Here is a 21,944-nt window from a genome sequence, read left to right on the forward strand (position 1 = left end):
TTGCTAGTAAATATAAACTTTTTAGAGCAGAGATCTACAAGTATGGTGAAAGTACAGGGCGGTGTCTTGTGCAAAGGCTACGATTTAAAGAAGTGTCACACCGCATTAAGACTATGACCGACTCAGGGGGGAGGACAGTGGACACTAACGATGAGATTTTGGAAGTATACTGTGTATTTTATGAAGAGTTATATAATGGAACTAATTTCGATAGTCGACTAGGTGAAGGGTGGGTATTAAGTCCAAACACAGCAATGTTAGATCGGGCTGAAGAGGAAATACTGGAAGCCCCTATCATGGTAGAGGATTTAGAAGAGGTGATCCAGGTGTTAGCTAACGGTAAGGCGGCGGGCCCAGATAAGTTGCTGCTTGAAGTTTACAAAATCTTTTTCCAGGAGTTAAAAAATAAGCCTAAATTGCTCTCTTGGACTGTATGATATTTGTAGATTGTCCTGATGTATTATACTTTTCACTCTGCCGCTCACTGTTCACGCTCTAGACATCAATTGGCCTTAACTGAACCCAATATTAGCAAAAACGTATTTTTTCAATTCATGTGTGAGACCACCTCCCACTGGAAGATACTTTTGAATTACATTTCAATAGGAGCAATATTGCAGATGTGTTAGACCTGGCATCTTTTGCAGTGTTTCCCCATCCAGTTCAAGTGCTCCTACTATAAATTGTGTTGTAATTGGTTTTCCATGATTGGCATATTTGATTTACTACTACGTGCCTAGTAATGTACACAGGTGTGCACAGGGCCTGTACATCAAATGCTACTAGTGGGCCTGCAGCACTGGTTGTGCAACCCACACAAGTAGCCATTCAAATGTGTCTCAGACCTGCCATTGCTGTATCTGCGCCATGTTGACCTGGCAAACGCTGCCAGGTCCTAACCTTCCCTTTTCTAAGGTAGGCCCAAGGTACCCCCATTGGCAGGGTGCACACAGTGTATATGAAAGGTAGGACATGTAGTAGTGTGTTTTAAATGTCCTGATAGAGGAATACTGTGCATTTCGTTTTTCACTGTTGCAAGGTTGCCTGTTCCATAGGTTAACATGGGAGCTGCCTTGAAACATCTTACAAGTGTAACTTTCCATTGGGACAAGATTGAGCACTGGAGTTTAGTCTCTCTGAACTCCGAATTTAATAACATATTTTAGGAAAGGTTTTATTTTGTGTTTGAAAATGTCACTTTTAGAAAGTGGTAGTTTTCTTACTTAACCATCCTGTGTGCATCTGCCTGTCTGTGTATTCACTGTCTGGGTTTGGAGTAACAGAAGCTGGGATGTGCATTCCTACTAGACAGTCAGAAGGGGGGGGGGGGTTGAGGTCCTTCCTTTCCTTGGTGACTTATAGCCAGGCTGAATAGACCTTTGTGCATTTAGATTGGTGGGAGGAGTTTTCACTAGCATCTGAATAGGCTGTGTCTGCTTTGCACAATGCTGTCTCCACCTCCTCTAGTGAAGTTTAACCAGGGAGGACAGAATGATTTTCACTGAATCTAGAGACTTCCTACCTCAAAAATCAAAGGGAAAAGTAGTATAAATATTGGGCCCCTGATCCCAGAATTTTAGAACTAGTTTGGACTAAGGAACCTGCCAAGAAGAAGAGGTGGAGAAGCTTTGAGGAGGAACTACCACTTTGTTGTGTGCTTTGCTGTGTTGGCCTGCAGTGGTTGCTTCTGTCTTGGGCAGTGAAAGGACTGGGCTGGACTTTCTGCAACTTATTTTCCTGAATTTCTCCCAGGGATTGAGGTAGAGCTTGCCCCTGTTCAAGAAGTCTCAGGAACAGAAAAAACTTCAAGATCATCTGCTACCATCACTGGGAACTGTGTGTTTTGTACTGCAACAGAAGAAAAAGCAACCGGACACCATCAACGAGGCTGCTGCCGGCTCTGTGAACTGTTGGAACCGCAGACAGAATGGACTTGCTTTGCACCACAATCCTCGTCTCACTGGGAACAATGCTGCCACGAGCTGCTGGTTGCATCGCATCCGGAGGGCACCGCACCGCTTCACATCACCGCCCTGGTGTACCGAAAGATGGCACTCCACACCGACATCGACGTCACATCCTGCATCATCGCCTGGGGGCACTGCTCATAAGTTAACCAACACAGCACCCCATCCCACACCGTAGACTTGGCCTACCCATGCCATTGTTTCCAATTTGTCTACTAACGACATCACTTCAGCAACGATGCTGCTGCTTGCACCGTGACCTGCCAGCACCACGACAAGCACCAGTCTGCTTTGCACTGCAGCCCTAGTCTCACCAACGCTGCTGGACGTCTTCACCGAACTGCTGCATGCAAAGTGACCTAAGAGCACCACATGCAGCACCGCTCCACTTCACACCGCAGCCCTGATGCCTGCTGATGCTCCTGACTTCAACCTCACTGATTGTGAGGCATCGGTCTCCAACACGAACGGTTTCTGAACATCTGGATGGCGCAGGATAGGGGCCTGAGTAAACCTCGCTTTTAATTTCGGAAAGGCGGATTCCTCTTCTGTGTCCCAAATTAACTGAGCTCCCTTCTTCAGGAATTAGTGATGGGTTGCACTAGGCCAAAGAAGTCATTGATGAACCTCCTATAAAAGTTTGAGAACCCCAGGAAGCTCTGCAACCCTTTAACATTCATAGGTGATTTCCACTCGGGGATGGCTAACACCTTTTTAGATCTCGACCCTGGCGACGCAGCGCGAAGCACTGTCGCCAGCAAGACCTATAGTCGTCGACTATGCTTTCAAGGGCTTGCAAGGGAGACAGGAGATTGGCACGAGCAGGCTGCAGATCGGATCGGAGAACGCGCGCGTTCACCACGTACAATCACGTGCTGTGCCCATCTCCTGTCTCCCTTGCAAACCTCCTGCAGTTACTTTCACTTTCCCTCCCCCCTGAGCCGTCGGCTCCATGGCCCGTCAACGCGAACGCACCAAAGTGCTCTTTTCGGCTATCACAGCACACCAGCACTGGCCCGACCAAGCACCCCCCCTGCCAAGAGGAAACGTGGGTAAAGTGGGCGCCCGGAAAGCTCCGGAAATAAACGTTGACACTGTGCCTTTATCGGCACAACCACTTACTGCCCGCTTAGTCGTGCACCCAACAAACGGAGAATCCCCCACTCACCGGTCTGCGGGGGGACTCCTCCTCTGCCAGCATGATGCGGGGCTCTCCCCTTAGTCATGGAGCCCCGCACTGCTATCTGCCGCTCTTCACCCGGGCCCCTCCTGAAACCCGGGACATCAGCTCCTGCACTTACACGCGCTGCCACTCGGCACGAGCCGCAAGTAGCGCGCATGTGCGAGCCCTCCCAGGTCTCCCCTTTCCGCGCCCGATGTATCTCGTTTAACTCCCTATTTTCATCTTGTTAAAAACAGAGGGTAGCGGGAAGCAGCCTGAGGAGAAATCAGTGGTGCCATTAGGCTAGGTGTCCCAGTTGTGGGGGCGGGGAGCTGGGCGGTGAAACGGGTTTCAGAAGAGAACTGTTTTTAGGTCATCGGAGCACTTTCTGAAGTTAGACTCGAGGTGGGGCGTACGAGGGGTTAGCTTAAAGAATGAAGTAATCTCCCCGTCAAAAACGCGTGTTCCCTATGAGTCTAGGAAGCGAACCTGAGGTGCCTGGTCGTGTGGCATCTAGGCGCCTGGTCGTGTGTTGTCAGAGCACCACTGAGGGCATGCGAGGCGCACTGTAGGGGAGACGATTTACACCGGAAGTTGTACGACTCCGTTGATGTAGAATGAATTCTGGAAATACTTTACGTTCTGTGTAGACCGGCGCCCCGCTGCGAGCAAGACGCGTGTTTGCTGGGCTCCTCCGCTGCGCCTTTGTACTTAGAAAAACAACCAGAAGAGAGAACCGAGCAGGCAGGCAGTTGACTGGCGAGGGAGGAAATGGAGAGTCGCTTCTAAGGACTAAAAATAGATGCATGTCTAATATTGTGTGTTCTGCTGTCGCGGCGCAGCTGCTTGCAGCCACTGCGCCACATGACCAGTATTTAGCTCTTAGGCGCTGTGTGGTATTCACGAAGCTGGGGCAGCTGCGAGCAGCAGACAGGGCCCGTCCTTCCCCGATGCAGCCGGTCAGAGGCGTTCAGGTGCAATTAATGAACAGAATGTGTACACACATGGCATTAGCACACCTCTGAAAAATGGTTGAGTCAGGCTGAATGCAAGAAATACTATTGCCTTTATGCTAATAACTTATGAATTTGTGAAAATCTGCACCAAGTTCGGCAGACACAAACGTGGTAAATGTCATGGCAGGTGTCCTACGAGCTGGCCAGGCCCTTAAGGACTCCTCCACACCATTAACTTATTACTTAGATCTCTAAGCATGGGAGTTTAGATGCTATACATAGCTAGCTACACATATGGGAAATATACATGCATTAATTTCTCAAAAAAATCCTCGGGATCATTTAAAACAGTTGGGATTTTCAGCAGCAAAAATATTTCAGTTTTACTTTGAAAATAGCCTCATGAGAGTTGTTTGCAAAATTGGTCTAAAAATCCCCTCCATTCTGTTTCCTTGCGACGACATGCTTTTGGGAAACAACGTTTTCCATGACCAAGCCCTTATGGTTTGTTCAGGACTCGTCAGTCCCCATTAGGGCATTAGTATTTAATAATTGGGCAAACATTTGACAGATATTTCAATAGACTACAGATCAAACTATGCCTGCAATTGCAACATCAGGGAGCACTGAGCCTTTTTTTTGGTTTAAATTTATGACAGGGCTATTGCATGACTGATAATGTGATTTCATATGAGTCAGTGGCTAGAGTCTGACCCCTCAATGGGCTTCAAGTTCACCATTAGATCTCTATGAGCCCGATTCACAAAGGTAAAGTTAGACAGAAAGTCGAACTTTACGACTTTCAGTGTTCACAAAGGGCATTTATGATTAGTAAATGAGCTTTATGAATTAAGAAAGTCGTAAAGTTAGACTTTCCGTCTGACTTTACCTTTGTGAATCGGGCCCTATATCGTTAGCTATCAACCGATTTGTAAGGAGGTCCTTTGGATGTTCGGCCTTTGGCATAACTGGAGACTATGTGGTCGACTTCAAACCAAGGCTCTTAAGGATGGCATACGTTCCTTAATGTTTGTGATATTACATTCATCGTACATTCCTGGGATTGGGAGATCATCCAGTGAGGAATGGCACCGGTCCAAAGTATTCACGACTAAAGGGTAACACGACAAGTTACAGAAAGCAATGTTCAGGGCCTTCCCTGGTTTTGAAACGGATAACAAGAGCTTGTTTTTAGAGTTTTATCATATACTTTTCTTCTGAGAATGTTTGCAAAGCAGTTCCTAGAGGAACCTGTGTCCCTCAACATGCATATGTTTGTCTGTCCCTCTCTGTATTGTAGATCTGTCTCTCAGTGAATGTGAGGCAGGACCTGTAAAGTGGTTCAAGGGACCTCACCAGTGTCAAGTTCAAGCGATGAGCACCAAGATCTGTATATCAACATTCTCTGTATAATGCACAGTTGTCTGCTCTGCACTGTTCACCATGATTAAGCGGTCAACTCACTGAGCCATCTTGTTGTCCATGTTATAAAACATATAAGCTTAATGGATGCGCACAGGGATCGCTAGGTAAGCAGTGTGCACATGAGATCATCACATCTGAGGAAACACGCATGTATATGTGCGTTGCAGAAGCGCAGAGACAGGAAAGAGCCTTGAAATGTGGTACATGACAACCCTCCCGATTCAGTCGTGAGACTACCGATTAAAAGACTAGTCTCCTGACTCCAGATTCCTGCATTCAACAAGCATTTGCAATGCAACAGGTCTCGCATTTACATGAGTTTGAGCTATTGGCTTTGTAAATGACAGTGCCTTTTATTTATGGTTTGTTTTTTGAAACATAAATAAAATGCATTGTCATTTACAATGCCAATAGCTTAAACTCGCGTAAATGCGAGACCTGTTGCATTGCAAATGCTTGTTATCATCCATTTGTAGCCCCCTCATTGATTACATATCCTAGTTATTCGATCTTGGGCATGTGAAATAGGCATTTCTCCAGCCTGGCACAGAGAGAATTCTTCCGTAGGCGTTCTCGCGTCCAATGTGTTCTTCCATGTTGGTAGAGTAGATGAGTATGTCATCAATATAAACTATACAGAAGACTTCGAGGTACCCTCTCAACTCATCATCTATGAAATTCTGGAAGGCGGCGGGGGCATTACAGAGCCCAACAGGCATCACTTGGTATTCGTATAGCCCGAATTTGGTCCGAAAGGCCGTCTTCCATTCATCTCCTTGTCCAATTTGGTGAAGATCCTCGCCCCTTTTAACTGATCCAGCAATAAAGGAATGAGGGGCAGTGGGTAGCGATTTTTCACCAGCGTTGGAGCGCCCCCTCTGGGGGCTCGAGATCACTGAAATGCCCCCGGAGCCCTCGTGGGCTCTAAATACAGAATGCCGCCTTGATGGGGGGGGGGGGGGGGAGACCCTCTCGGGGGACTTGGATTTACAACATGCCTAAGAGCCTCAAACCAAGATAGCACAGGCGGGAGGGGCGGGCACCGGCCATGTGCCCCGACGCCCTCCTCCCTTCCAATGCACACAAGGGCCCCACTCACCGGCTCGGCTGCGGGCCGGTCCCGTGCTCTGGGCCTCTAATGCGGGGCTCAACGGGACTCTGTGCTTCACCCGGTCCTGCTTCTGGGGCCGGGTGTCCTTCACTGGCGGCGGGCGGGGCTCTCCCTTCACTCAGGGAGCCTCGCTGCTCTGGCGGCCGGTGCTCCTTGCTGACGGCTGCTAGGGCGGGGAGCACTGCCGGTCTCCCTCTTCACACGGGGGACCGGCGATGAGCGGCAAGCTTTCTCCAGCACACGCAGGAGCGCGGGGTAGGCTCCCGTGGCTTCCTGCTTCCGGTTTCGGGTTGGTGTACCTCCGGGTCGCGACTGCGGTAGCCAATAGCAGCGCGGCCCCGGGGGTGTGGAGTCGGGCACAGTGCTTCCCCGAGGATCTACGGGCCGGCAGCGGTGATTTTGAGGGGTAGGCTCCCTCGGTAATTAAATAATAAAACGGGGTGGCACCCGTGAGAATGCGTGAGTCCCTGGCAGGCTGGGCACCCGTCAGGGGTCAACAATAAAGGGCAAATGCGCGGCAAAATGCAGGGTGGGCACCTGCTCCCTTAAATACAAAAAAGGGCAACTCAAGCGTTCCCAGGCGCTGAAGAGAAAATAAAGAGCTCCCAGGCGCTGGAGGGATAATAAAGCACTCCCAGGTGCTGGAGGGATAATAAAGCGCTCCCAGGCGCTGGAGGGAAACCCAGCCACAAGTCCAGGCCAAGTCCTGTAGGAAGGTAGGCAGGGGGGGGCAAGGCTGGGCCCAGGATCCAGCTCACAGGGCCCTCCAGGTAGGGAGGCAGTCCCTAGTGGCGGTATCCTCCTGGTGCCCAGCAGCAGGCCCCCCTCTTCAGGTCAGGAGAAGAACATTTTGCAAGGGGACACAGCCCCTTTTTTATAAAGAGAAATCCTTTGTCTGAGGCTGCAGGGTGAAGGTAAAACCAGATGCAACTGGTTTTGGAGCACTTTGATGTGCTCAGCCCCTCTTTTCATTCACAGTCAGGCTAGGGTCATCAGTCGCACCACAGGGGGCGGAGCCAGCATTGTGTGGGGAAAGCCCAGCCCTATTCAGGTCCCAGGTGCACTCCTCCCCGGCCATCAACATGCAGATCTACCATTTACCACTGGGGCAGACCCATCCTGACTTATGAAGCCTGGCACACCAGCCAGCTCCAGCCAATCACAAGCCAGCACATTCACTGTAGAGGTACACTAACTTCTAGAAGTGGCACTTCCACACTAGACACATTCATGCCGCTCACATCATCGCACAGCATTTAATCACACGAGTCCGCACATATCAAACTCGAGTCTGCACTCCCCACACATCAGGAACTACCAGAGACACATACATTCCCCATGCATTCCTATGGGAGGGCAGGCCAACCTTACCACACGCACGCACTTTACCCTGGGACACAGTGGTAAAGTGCGGAGAAACAAAAAATCACTAACACCAGGTCACAATTAAAAGCAAAAAGTTTAGGGGTGAACCTGCCAGAAGGGCCAAGTCCAACAGGGCAAGGTCCATTCCTTAATATAGGGCCCTCTGCTACTCTCAGATATGCCCTGTCGTGATAGCCCTGCCACTTCCCTGAGCATGGACCCTAACTCTTTGCGCAGGTCCTGGTTCTCTATCCGCCAAGCATGGACCTCTATCTGCAGGGTAGTCAGGTTCTCAAGGACCGATTAAACAAAACCATTTAAAATAGGGTCCAAGGGATATATATTTTAAAGACCCACACCTGATTTTATCCCCAGCACCAACTGAATGTATAACACACGAAACACAGGGGGTCTAACAGCCAAATTGAGAGGCTACACTGTCGATACAGAGTCAACAAGATCTCAAAATATCTTTATCGCACACACATAACGTATTAATAAGGATAAAGAAGGAAAAAAGGCTAACACTACATGCATAGAGGAGACCGGTACATCATCGATTATTCGTAAAATGGCTGATTAATCCACAACAGATTGTAAAGGGTTTCCATCAAATTAGACTCAATGATCAGTCCGATCATTTGGCCAAACCCATGTGCAAACGAGGCTGGTCCCCTGATCAGTGGGACACTCAGCTCCGCACCTTATTGTTGTATCAGGATTTGGTCCACCAAATACACAAACCGTCCATGATGACTGATCTTTTGATGGTAAAGTAAGAAGAAATAGTGCAACGAACAAGAAAGTGATTTAAAATAGGATGGAATGTCCTCCTTCTAAATACTTTATTCTGCGGACTGGACACGCCTCCTTATTAAAAAATAGAACAGTGCAAGAGAAGACAGTGACAATTATCTGTCTACATAAGGGCCAACATGTTTCTGCCTGACGGGTATTTAATCCCTTGGCATTCGTCAGGGCCTCTGCTCGTATAATAGTTGCACTCCTAATTGTGAAATATTGAATTCACCACCATCACCAAAACAAATTATAGTAAAACTGGTTAGAAACGGCGCGATTTTCTCTCTCCCATGGTTCAGAAGGCGCCAGTGTCTTTTGACAATCTTCTGGATGGCATTGCTTCTAGTGTTGAAGGTGCTCACGAAAGTGAGTCTAGTCAGAGGTGGTTTAGGGATTGGAGCTTCCAAGAGGGCCTCCCTATTATTGTTAACCGCTCTCTTTTTTGATCTTTTTATGAGTGAATTTGGATAGTGTCTGTCCCGTAATTGTCCACAGAGATCCCTAGCATGCACCTCAAAGTCCTCTCTATTGGAGCAGTTCCTGCGAACCCGTAGGAACTGGCCATATGGTAGATTCTGGCGCAGGGACTTCGGGTGGTACACTGAGTTTGGGGTGTTGACCTACCTCACATGTTTTGCCTCTAGATATAGGGCATTTGGTTATAGGAATGATTATAGGCAGGGTGTAAAGCGGAAAAATTTCTTCACAGTACTTTGCCACATTCTTTTGTTTTCCCTATATCTTTGTAGCTTAGTACCTGAGCAGTGTCCAGGTGAGGTGAGGTCTATTGCCCTACCACAAAGGGTAAGCATAAAAATTAATTTTCTGACACACATTATTGGTTTGTTGGTGACACACTATGCACTTGAGACTGTTACATCGAATATAGCACTAATGATATAACGTTTTCCTTCACAAAATTCACAGTAACCATTGTGAATCGGAGGGTTAATGTCCATGGTTGTTACAGGTTGTACCGTTTCTAAACAGTTTTACTATAATTTGTTTTGGTGATGGTGTTGAATTCAATATTTCACAATTAGGAGTGCAACTATTATACGAGCGGAGGCCCTGACGAATGCCAAGGGATTAAATACCCGCTAGGCAGAAACATGTTGGCCCTTATGTAGACAGATAATTGTCACGGTCTTCTCTTGCACTGTTCTATTTTTTAATTAGGAGGCGTGTCCAGTCCGCAGAATAAAGTATTTAGAAGGAGGACATTCCATCCTATTTTAAATCACTTTCTTGTTCGTTGCACTATTTCTTCTTACTTTACCATCAAAAGATCAGTCATCATGGACGGTTTGTGTATTTGGTGGACCAAATCCTGATACAACAATAAGGTGCGGAGCTGAGTGTCCCACTGATCAGGGGACCAGCCTCATTTGCACATGGGTTTGGCCAAATGATAGGACTGATCATTGAGTCTAATTTGATGGAAACCCTTTACAATCTGTTGTGGATTAATCAGCCATTTTACGAATAATCGATGATGTACCGGTCTCCTCTATGCATGTAGTGTTAGCCTTTTTTCCTTCTTTATCCTTATTAATACGTTATGTGTGTGCGATAAAGATATTTTGAGATCTTGTTGACTCAGTATCGACAGTGTAGCCTCTCAATTTGGCTGTTAGACCCCCTGTGTTTCGTGTGTTATACTCTCAAGGACCGATGACATCATCTCGTTGGGATCCATCACCCAGGCTGGTCAACAACATAGGATTGTCATTCTGTCAGGAACCAAGGACAGAAAAACCACTGACCTGTTGATAACGTCCAGCGGGGATGATGGAGAGAAGACAGTTTCCCACCTCCCCTTCACACTGCCACACAGGGAGCAAAGGCGATTATCTCGCTGCCCTGTGAGAAGTGTGGCAGGGAATGGGAGAAAATAATAAACAACACTGGATGAGAATGCGCCTGTCATCATCAAACATCAAACTTAATGACGTACACAGTGTGCAAGAGAAGAGAGAAAGAAACAATAACACCTCTGCATGCAGACTTTCCCTTGAGTAATGCAATCTAATCATCAAACAAGCAGAACTCGCATTCCCAGCATCCTCCAAGGCAGCAAGTCGAGGGCAAGGTCGGATCGCTAGAAACTGACCAGAGGTATAGAAGGAATCAGTAGTACATTGCTTATAATGAGCAAAACAAGTTTCAGGAATGTTTTCCAAGATTCCAGCCACTGTGTGCGTATTAAAAAACACAAAGCAATTCTTCTGTGAAAACAGCCCAAGCACCAACACACTCCCAGCACTTTTCTGTCAGCGGGCAGTGGAGCTCCGTGTTACGTCACAGGAGCGGTGCAACCTGTAAAGGGCGGGGCACGGAAACAATCCGGTTCCTGCACAGCCCCAAAGCAGGAACAACAACATGGCTTCCTCCGTGAAGCCGCGTGTGCAGAAGGGAAGGAGTCCGCAGAAGGCTGAAGCCGCAATGAGGACAGACGCCGCAAAGACAGCGTGCAAACAGGAGGCGGCTGGAATGACTTCCGTAATCCGGTTAGAACCCGTAAGTTCAAAAAGAAAACACAAAGGCAGGTCCGTGAATCCAGGAACTGGAACAAAAAGCACAGAGCAGCGGTGCGGACCGGCTTTATGCTGCCGTCTCGCATCAGCTGATCTCCGTTGCCACTTTCTGAGCATACCCCGAAGGAAGCTAGGTAACTTAGTTCCTGACCCATGCATTTCCAAGTCATGCAGCAGTAACGTGATGAAAGAAGTATGTGCCTGTATTTACCCCTGCAGCTACGATGGTGACACCAAAGTAATGTTTGCGGGTGTTCCCGACATCAAAGCAGGCCCGCGACACAACGGTCATCCAGAACTGTTGGATTTGATTGTTCATGATGCAGTGATAGCCCTGGATGGAGCTATCAACTTCAAGGAACTGTATTCCAAGTCTGTTTTTGCCCCCAACATTTTTTTGATTACTGTATGTTGAATTTCTATAATTTTGGTCGTTTTACACTGATAAAGGTTTACAATTTTTCTAAAACTGGTGTGGTGTCCTTTTGTAGTGTTTTTACAGTATTATTGTGTGTTATGTGCTGATGCTTTACACATTGCCTCAGAGATAAGGCTGATTGCTAGTGCCAAGCTACCAATGGGGTGAGCAGGGCTATTTTAGACGTGTAATCCCCTTACCCTGACTAGAAGGAAAGGTCCCTACTGGGACAATGTGCATATATTTGCCAACTAGAGACCCCCACTTCTAACATTCAGATGGACATTAGACTATATCGTATTAGACAATGATGACTTTAAGACAAATGTAGGGAGCAAAAAAACATTTTCTGAAGCTCATATTTAATAATGCTAATAATTTAGGTATCATTTCGGAAAGTTTAGAGGCTTTTTAAGTATTAAGAAGATGTTGAACCTCACACCTATGACTACACTACAAAAACTCCCCACAGGTGCCACAAACGTGGCAGATCTGATGACTCCATGTTTGCTTGGTGCTTCATGGAGAACGGATCAAGTGGCGCCCGCACCAGGGTAAAGGCGGCACACATTGATTTCACTTGTTTTGCCGTGTCCACATAACGAGAAGGGGAAAAATAAGTTTCTCCTTTTTCAAATCATGAAGACGGAAGACAGAGGCAAAGACAGATAGAGGCAAAATGAGTTAGGTTAATTTGTATCCTAAAATATTATATTTGGACTGGCGCTGCTTTGTTAAAACTTTTACTTGTGTAAAATGATTTATATCAAACGACTATATCATTATGTATGTATGTTTAAGATGGTCCCAGAATATATTTTGATATTTTTCACAGCAGCAAAAACATTTCTGTAATCTTTATTCAGAAAAAAGTATTTGGTTCATTCCGTATTACACAAGCAACAAAACAGTGCAAATAGTGTTTTTTTTTATACCGGTGCAAAGTTCCTTTAATATACCTCTAGATGTGGAGAATAAAGGCCTAGTAGGACACAATCTGGCACAGGGATTGAGAGGAAAGCATAATGCAACTCAAGAAGAGCTGCCAAAACTATGTCCACACACAGGCTTTCGACGGTGCCGCAAGTCATGGATATTGTATCCGAAACAAGGGAGCAAATGGGAAAGCGATTGTGTCAAATAATTTCAGATGAGAGAAGATCAACACCGAACGACTCACCACAGGGAGGGCCAGCAGGAGCCCCGCTCTCAAAGTCACCAAAGTCCTCAGAACACAGCTCCTCTGCTTCCTCTGGTCTTAAGGAAAAGACAGATGAGGCGATCAGGGGACCTATTGGGAAAAGAAAAGCAGTAAACACTGTAAAAATGGAAATCACACCGGTATAGGTACTGCGAAGAGGATGTGAATGGAGAGCCTCCCCGTCGCCAAAGTCACAGAGTATCAAACAGAAATATCAATAGGAAGAGGTGAGGTAAAGGTAGATATAACACAAACAGTCACTTTCATGTGCCCGGGCTTTGTTTATCAAACCTGCAGCGTCTGTGGACCAAGCCTTTGCCACGGTCCTTCCCAATGTGCGATGATTTGCTACCCTAAGCTACAGGTTTTTCTTTCAGCCTGCAATTCTCTCTGTAGCACAACCACCCAGTCAATGTTGGAACATTTGTAAAACCAGATTCATCAAAATGTTATCTTAGTGCATGAGAATGAAGCGATTACTCCTCGGCCACAAAGGAAACTGCTTCATGGTGGGAGAGGAACAAGTTAGGAAAGTTTCAATGCCTCTCTTTGCCTCATTGCAATGAATCTACCTCAAATGCATCGAGCTAGTGAAAAACACTATTTATGACCCTCCTGAGAAATAAACCTGAGTGAATGTACCAAACATCTCTCGCAGTGATAAGGGTGGAGAGAAGATGACATGCTGCTGGGGTTCAGTAGGGTAGAACATATGCACAATCGAGAAGAGAGAATTTGCTACATGGAGGCGTGGATAGAGGAGGATAAACAAGCCTAGAAAGGATCCGTCACAGGAGGCTGGAGCACAGGAAGCATCAGATATGTTGATGGGGCTGAGATAGCCTTGATTGAGCAATGGAATGAGGCACACTCTGACATTGAGAGATGGAGAATACTATGAGAAATGTGCAACACAAGCCAAAGCCAACAAACATCAATTTATTACAAATTAAATGCAGATGCAGCTATTTAAAAAAAAGGCCATATGCCACAAATTTGGCAGAACTTCTATGTCAGGACCGGAAGCAAGGATTATGCTTCTGAAACTTTACTGCAATTGCTTTCAGCATCCAATTAAAATACCAAAACAAAAAATACACAAACTACACTTCCCATAAACCCATTAACCAATCAGGGCACACCACCTCTACATAAGAAGTCATCCAGAATGGCGCGCCCTCGTTCTTTGCTGCTGCAGTCTGGGCTAAGTACCTTCACCATGTCTCTTTTGAAACCCTGCGTGTACTTTGCAGTTTGGAGGTTGTATTGGGTGTGTGTTGGCTTGTATTACAGGCCTTAGGCTCTTGCGATGATTTGTACTTGGAGAAGCGGTGCAGAGGTCACTACGTAAGTTGACCCGACTCTTCCCCCCACTAACACGGCTACGGCATCATTTTGGCAGGTTGTCACTGCCGCTTGGAATCCCAGCGTGTTCAGCTGCCAGATTTACAGGCTTAGACGCTTCTCCTTAGGGGCTGAAGTCCCATTCATGGGTCACCGTCTGCTACTCTGTCACCTCTGTCACCTCTGGCCCCAACGCTAATCAACGAGACGATGACTTTCCTCCCTCCGACCTGTTGCTCTCCCCACCCCATCTGACGCTAGCCATGTGCTTTCAAAGAGAGACCGGCTGTCCTGACCGCTAATCCTTCTCAGGCAGACCTCCTTGATTCAGAGCTTGATGAGATTGTCCACGTCAGATCCAGTGACTGAACCCCGCGCCCTGGATGGGCTACTTATTAGCACGCAAACGTTTTGACAAGAAGGTACATGCCAGGCTCTGCACTGAATGCCCATGGCCTGCTTTGCAGGACAAGGTGTTGGACACACCAGAGGTGGATTTATTTATTTATTTATATGGCGCACTACGACCCGAAGATGAAGATGAACACGTTCCTTAAAAGTTTGCAAAAGACACCTTGACGGGTATTGACAGGGCTTTGCTATTGTTAGACATGTCATCTTTAGGGTGGTCTTCCCCAAAACATTTTGCATGCTTACCTCTTCTTTTTGCTAATTCTTTTTGTTGGCCTTCAGACTCTGAGCACTTTACCACTGCTGACCAGTGCTAAAGTGCATGCGCTTCTCCTCTAAACATGATACCATTGGTGTATACACAATTGGAATATCTAATTTACTTGTAAGTCCCTTTTAAAGTGGTACACTATATCCCCAGGGCCTGTAACCTAAAGGCTACTAGTGGGCCTGCTGCACTGATTGTGCCACCCACATGAGTAGCCCTGTAAAGATGTCTCAGGCCTGCCACGGCAGGGCTTGTGTGTGCAGTTTACTGCCATTTCGACTTGGCATTTAAAACCCTTTGCCTTAAACCCCCCTTTTATTACACATAAGTCACCCCTAAGGTAGGCATTAGGTAGCCTACAGGACAGGGTACGTGTAAGTAAAAGGTAGCAAGAAAGACCTTACAGGCGTAAGGTGAGAAACCTGAGCACTCCTATGTGCTAGATAAATGCAAGTTACACGAAGATATTCGGAAGTTGGAAGTTTTAGTCACTTTGTAGTTTAATGTATATGATTCATCCTTCTGAATCAAAAGTAATCCTTTAGATAAAGATGATTCGAATTAAACATCACATAATAATTCCATAGTCAAGTAAAAGGTAGGACATGTACTTTTAAGTTTTGCATGTCCTGGTAGTTACAAACAGCTACAATTAGAAAGGAGAAGCTACATCATGTTTTATATCTTTAGAATGGTAATGATGTTATGTTATGTTAGTCTGAATTTGTAGAGCGCACGTTCACCGCATGGTTTCTTGGCGCTGTGTGCCGCTGGGGAACCCGTCCTGGCTTTCCCTGTGAGATGGTCCCTGTTGGGCACCCCCAAGGTGAAGCCAGGCATCCCCAGCAGCGAGGGGGCCGTTGTAGAGATTAAGCAAGCTATTGCCCAGAGTTGCAGCGTGGTAACCCATGGTTAGAGAGGCACCGAGGCGAGATTTATCAAGCCCGCTGACATTGGTTCCGATAAATCCTCTTATCTGGTAAAGTTGGATTTAACATCGTTTTAGAAATGCCACTTTGGCAGTTGGCAAAGTTCGGGCAGGACTGTTCCCATTGGGCGCAGGGTCATGACTGATTTGCATATGGCTGGGTCCAAACTGGAATGCATGGTTAGCAAAAAAACGATGGATTTAGGCCCAGATCTCTGTACTGGGGTGAATGTATGACATTGTTCTGCATTCTGTCCATCAACTGTTATTTTTGCCCTTTTAAAAAGTCGACATTTCTCTGCTCTTGCTGCTCTGTGCGCCTGTAGCCTGTCTTCAATACACATCTGGGATGAGCGACAGCTGCAATTTGTTTATTCCCTCTAGGTAGTGAAAAACACAGGAAGGTTAGGTGTGTCTAGATACCCATCTGCATTCTGAATGCTCTTCCTGGGTAGGAAGGGAGGGGGAGCAGACAGTTTCACCTGAATAGTCAGTGGTCTGTTCCCACACAAAGGACTAATTACCCCCTACTGATAGTCTCAGGCCAGGGCTGCGAAGAAAGAACCTCTGTCCACTTCAAAAACTCTTTTTTCAAGCACCCCTACATCAAATGCACAATTGGGTATAAGTAGTGGGTCTCTGATCCTACCAAGATACTTCTGGACCTGTGAAGAACTCTGCCAGGAGGAAGGACTGCTGTGTTGCTACAAGGACTGCTACTGTGCTGGACTGCTGCTCTGGAAGAACTGCTCTGCTGTGTTGCTCGGCTGTCTGCTACCTTCTGGCCTACTGAGAAGGACTGGACCTACCTCACTTGAACCCAGAGTGAATCCAAAGGCATGCTGGTTTGCCCACTGTTCCACAATCTCGGGGACATCAAAGACTTCCTGCAACAGTACCTGGACTCTGCCATCTGCGAGTCCTGCCTAGCCAAGTGGTGCCAATCCAGTCCTGGGCCCTTGAAAATTAGCTTTTCTGTGCTGACCCAGCAGAATCCGCTCGTTGCTGCCTTTGCATCAATCGGAAACGACTTTCTCCGAGAGCTGCTGAGGACATCGCTTCAACGGACTGCCCGGCTCAACAACAGACTGTACGGCTTGATGATGACTCATCCCCTGCATCGCAAATGGGTTTGCTGATGAAACTTTGTTGACTGCGCGGATACAAACCAATGCTTCGCCTACATCCAAGGGATCAAAGACTGTGCATCGCCTCCTCTGCTCCTCACACCGGGTCTTTGACATCGACGCATCCTCCATGCAAGTCGCTTTTTCAGCGGGCTGAGACTGGTTCCTGTATCCGACCCGTGCTCAATTACAGTCGACCTGAACTGCTGGATTTACCCCGGTGAAGCGCGACCATATATCCCAAGTTGGCGCTTTAAGACTTTAAGCAGTATATTTTGAAATATTCTTTAAAAATTCATAACTCCAGTTATACTTATTGTATTTTTGTCATTTTGGTCTTATTTTAATCATACAATTAGTATCTATTTTTCGAACATGGAATTTATGTGGTGTTTTCATTGTGTTATCGTGTGTCGCTGTGCGTTGCACAAATACTTAGCACATTGCCTCTTAGGATAAGCCTGACTGCTTTGTGCCAAGCTACCAGAGGGTGAGCATAGGTTATCTTTTATAGTCTTAGTGCGCTCTACCGGACATTAAACGCCCGCTCCAGTGAACAAGGGGGCACACCTTTAATGGCCGTTACAGCCTGCTACGGAGGGCTCTAAGGCTATTTGGAACATTCTGCCCTTGCGGGCAACATGTTCTAATTTGTAAAACAAATGCCTCGTGGAGCCTGAGGGGGTTGAATGTTGATGCTCCAGGCTTCTACCAGCCATTAGCCGCCCAGAGCACTCCACTGTCTTCAATCGAGCTCTCAACATTCCAATGTTCTAATAGTATGTATCTAGCTTACCCTGACTAGAGTGGTGGTCCCTACTTGGACAAGGTATACACCTCTGCCAACTAGAGACCCGATTTCTAACAGTGATTGTACCAAGACCATTTACTAGAAGTCACCAGGCCTTTGGCTAAAATCCTGAAACTGGCAGTTGATGCGAAAGAGTCTGGAATTCCCACTGATCTCGAGGTAATGGGGGATTGTGCTCAAACGAGTCATTTGTCAGGTGGGCAATACCAACCGCTTAATCTCCACAGAAAGCAGGCATTCCAAATGTGCAAAAGTAAATTTTGCCATGTTCTGTGTCCCTACGTGTCCCCCATCTTATGTTATGTGTGCATGATTAATATGCATATGTATTCCCCATGTTTGATTAAAGACGCAATTACAGTTGTGTCCAACACTAGTATGCCAGTTTCCAGTTCTCGTGAAAGCTACGAGTATTAGGCCTATGTAAAGTTGCGTTGCCACGTTTCTCAGTGTGCACGTTATTTCATTGAAAAGTCCCCGTTTCTAGGCCTCAAAAGGGCCCGGACACCAGATTCAGCTTCTGTCTCCTGAGCCCTCGCTGAGGAGCGATACAGCCCCCACCTGTATCCTCGACCCTTCACTTACTTCCTGCCTCGCAGTGCCCGGCACGGCCTGGCTCTGCCTACGAGTCTGCCAAGAGTATGTTATGATTCTAGTTATCAGTTCAGCCCTCCTTCTCTGCATTCCTAAGCTACTGAATCGCATCAATAGTTTCCGTCATTGTCTAGCCTTTACGTCTCCATGTAAGAGAAATACTGCATTTAATTGTCATTTAATATTCCTCAACACGCACTACATGTAGAATAATGCATGCTCCAGTCTTAGAGTCTGTTAGCCTCTCCCCTCCTGACTCTTAGTTTATATCAACATGTCCTCTAAACATTAGATACTAGATAGGGTTTAGGTACATGTCGCCCTGACTCTCCAGACTTCAGTCTCTACTCCTAGTGCAGAGTTCATAACCCCCAGCTTCTCCTAGTAACACGTCATTGTCAGTTTGCACGCACCATTAGGTTAGAGGTCCCGGCTCCTTAGGTAGCCCCCTCCATGTTTCCGCCCCATTTATGACATACTCTGTTACGTTTACATCACATGTCTATGTATACGCCTCTTGTTACACCCACTTTCACCCTTATCTTTCGCGACTGCTATTGACCACACCCACTGCTCCGCCTACTGTATTCACTGTAATGCAATTGTTTTAGTATATATATGTTGTACATTGTTATTAAAGTTAGCGCGCGCTCATCCCAGACCCAGCCCCGGCAGCTGCCGGGCCCTGTCATCCTATTCCTGTGCAGGTTGTCCTGTTCCTGTCCTTTATGCTGTATTAAACCTGCAAACTCCTACTACCTCGAATCTTGACTCTTATTTATTGAGCTATCTGTTATTCATATATTCATTCAAAAATAGAGGTATTATTTATTTATTTACCACATAATGGCGCCCGAATAGGGACTTGCCCTTTCCCCACGCGCCGGTGAAGCCACGCCGGCCCCCTGACCCTCTGCAGCCGTGACGGAACCATACCGTGCACGTGCAGATATTTCTGCTTCAAGTATCCCTCAGGCCCACGGAGGAGACGGAGGTGGCGGTCCAGCATCCAGACGAGGCGGTGGAGGAACGCGGCGAGTCCCGACCAGAGCCCAAGCCGAGAGTCCAAGGTCCGAGGTATCCGGAGGCCCACCCGTAACTGAAGTCCGAAGTTCGTCCGTCCGGCGTCGTAGCAGTCCAGTCCAGCCCGAGGCCTTCCGTTCTTGCTGCCCGGTGAGTACCGTTGCTGGGGTAGTATCTAGACAGGGTCAATCTAATTGACTCTGGTCCGTGGGTTTTGGTGGTACACAGACCCAAAACAAAGTGTCCACTTCGGTGGATGCGGGTCCTGACGTGTCTCTTTATGAGACCGGTAAGTTTCGTACTGTTTTAGCAGTGCATCTAGTTTCTGTTCTAGTCAGTTCTGTTCTCGAGAAGATTCATGTATTCTGTTTTCAGTATTCCAGGTAGTATTCTGTTCGAACTGTTATTTTAAATGTTCTTCATGTATTTTTAATGTCGTGGTATGAGAGTGGTGTAGTTATCGTGTTCATTGTGTATTGTATTGTGTCTAGATTACAGTTCAGTCATGCCCTTATTTTCTAAACTACGTCAGTTAAAAACCAGAAAAGGTCTGCTAGAAGCAGCAGTTCCTGTCCCGCCTAGGGACAGTCCAGGTCATTTTATGTATCAGAAGCATGGCATAAGTGCCATATTATATCTAGATTTATGGGTAGAGTATACCAAAGAGTTAGAAGAAAAGTATAGATGGCCCGTATCAGGTACGTGGGATGCCGAGTGCATCATGAGAGTAGAAGAAGCATTATGGAAAAAGAAAGCCAGACAGTCACAGAAAGATGCCATCGAGTTATGGCGCAAAGAATCCCATAAAAGAACCGAAAAAGAAATCAGAAAGTCAGAACTAAGTAGAGAATCCTTAGAACGAGCCCAGGAAAGGGAACTAATCGAGATAGGTGAACGAGTTAAAACAGAACAATCAGACAGACAGAGGAATGCCCTCATCAAGGGTATGTATCCTCTCCTTGCCGAGGGCTTGCCAAAAGCGACCCCGGAGGCATCCAGTAATTTTCCGCTGCCACTAGTTCCGATCAAGCTACGTCGCAAACCGACCGCAGCTGATATTTTTATCTCATCCTATTTGGACGACACAGTCCCGGAATATGCAAATCCTGTTCCGCCAGCTCCTGTAAATAATGTAAATCCTGCTCCTCCAGTCACCGGAGTACCTGCTACGGTACCCCCGGTCCAGCCCACATTACAATTTCCCACCGCGCCAGCACGAAGAGTATCAGTCGACGATTCTAGTTTAGGGGCCGCAGGAGGAGGTCCTCCTGGTACCCCGCCGCCACACCAACGTGTAACGTTAGTCGAGTTACATGAAAGTGCGTTACAGCGTACGCCCAAATATAAGTCCGTTGCAGATATCCGACGAGCTCTCACTGAATGCCGCTATGATCCAGTTGCAGGTGATGATAGTACAGTTATATATTCCATCCGTGTAAGACGGGTGACCGGGTATTTGGACACCCTACCGAATATGAAAGAAGATCTAGACAGAATATATCGTTTCATCCGTACAGGGGATGATCCAGGAAGTATTGGCGAAGCCATGTCTCAAAGGAAAGCTGAGATCCAGCTCATGTTATTAAAGTTTCTGATTAATTGTTTAATAAGAGAACAAGATTCTCCGACTAAAGATCCGGCCGAAATGAGAATCCTGACAAGGTGGAGTGATAATATAGCCGAGGGTAAGCACAGAACCATCAGTAGTATAGAGAGTATGTACAAGAAAATTCGTAAAGAAATAATAAGGTTACACGAGAAACGCAAAGAAGCACAAGTAAGCGAGAAAGAAAATGACTCTTCTACTGAAGAGGTAGACGACGAGAATCTCACTAGAATAGCGTATGTAGGTAGAACTAGACTTTCCGACCGACATTCACGTCTAGATTACAAGAAAACTGTTCCTCATCCAGCACCAGAACAAGGTTCTCTAGAACAAGTATTTCAAGCTACCGATCACATTCTGAAATCACGAATCGGTTACAGTGAGTTAAGTACCATGCATGAACAAGAACTAGCCCGATCAGCAGTCCGATGGATTACTGATTCTACCACTTTTCCAGACGAAATAGTGGCACAAATGTTTCTGAAACTGCCCCCAGCCGAGCAACGACTGGTGGGTATGTATATGATCCAGCACCTCATTACATTGTATGAGGGTCAACATTCTGATCCAGGTCCGTTACATGATGTCCTGAATGAGTTACTCCAGTATAGATGAAAAGGTCTAGGTACCGATTTAATTAGTGTTATTCTAGAACAACGCCACAAATATAGAACGTTTTTGAACCCGCATTTTGTTCATGTCTCACCCCCAGAAAGTAAACCCTTTTACATAGACAGACAGAATCCGTTACGAGAAGTACACCCAGTTAGGACAGCGGATGGTGAAATGCAACGAGTGTTTGTTTACACTCCGATTACAAAGATGGAACTCTTAGAGATGAAGAAATTAATTCCTTGTCATGACAAAGATCCAGCAGGGTTCCACCGAG

At 46.7% G+C, this 21,944-nt stretch overlaps 1 protein-coding gene across 1 annotated transcript in view; it reads right to left on the reverse strand.

Annotated features, from left to right (window-relative positions):
* The window catches only part of LOC144826116 (uncharacterized), a 155,264-nt gene that overhangs the window by 88,491 nt on the left and 44,829 nt on the right, over positions 1 to 21,944 (reverse strand). Inside the window, exon 3 of the mRNA XM_078684517.1 lies at positions 12,923 to 13,033. Within this exon, the coding sequence (XP_078540643.1) occupies positions 12,923 to 13,033 (111 nt within the window). The remainder of the gene's footprint in view (positions 1 to 12,922; positions 13,034 to 21,944) is intronic.

Source organism: Lissotriton helveticus, chromosome 3_2 (assembly GCF_964261635.1).
Source record: "Lissotriton helveticus chromosome 3_2, aLisHel1.1, whole genome shotgun sequence".
In the NCBI taxonomy this organism is placed as follows: domain Eukaryota; kingdom Metazoa; phylum Chordata; class Amphibia; order Caudata; family Salamandridae; genus Lissotriton; species Lissotriton helveticus.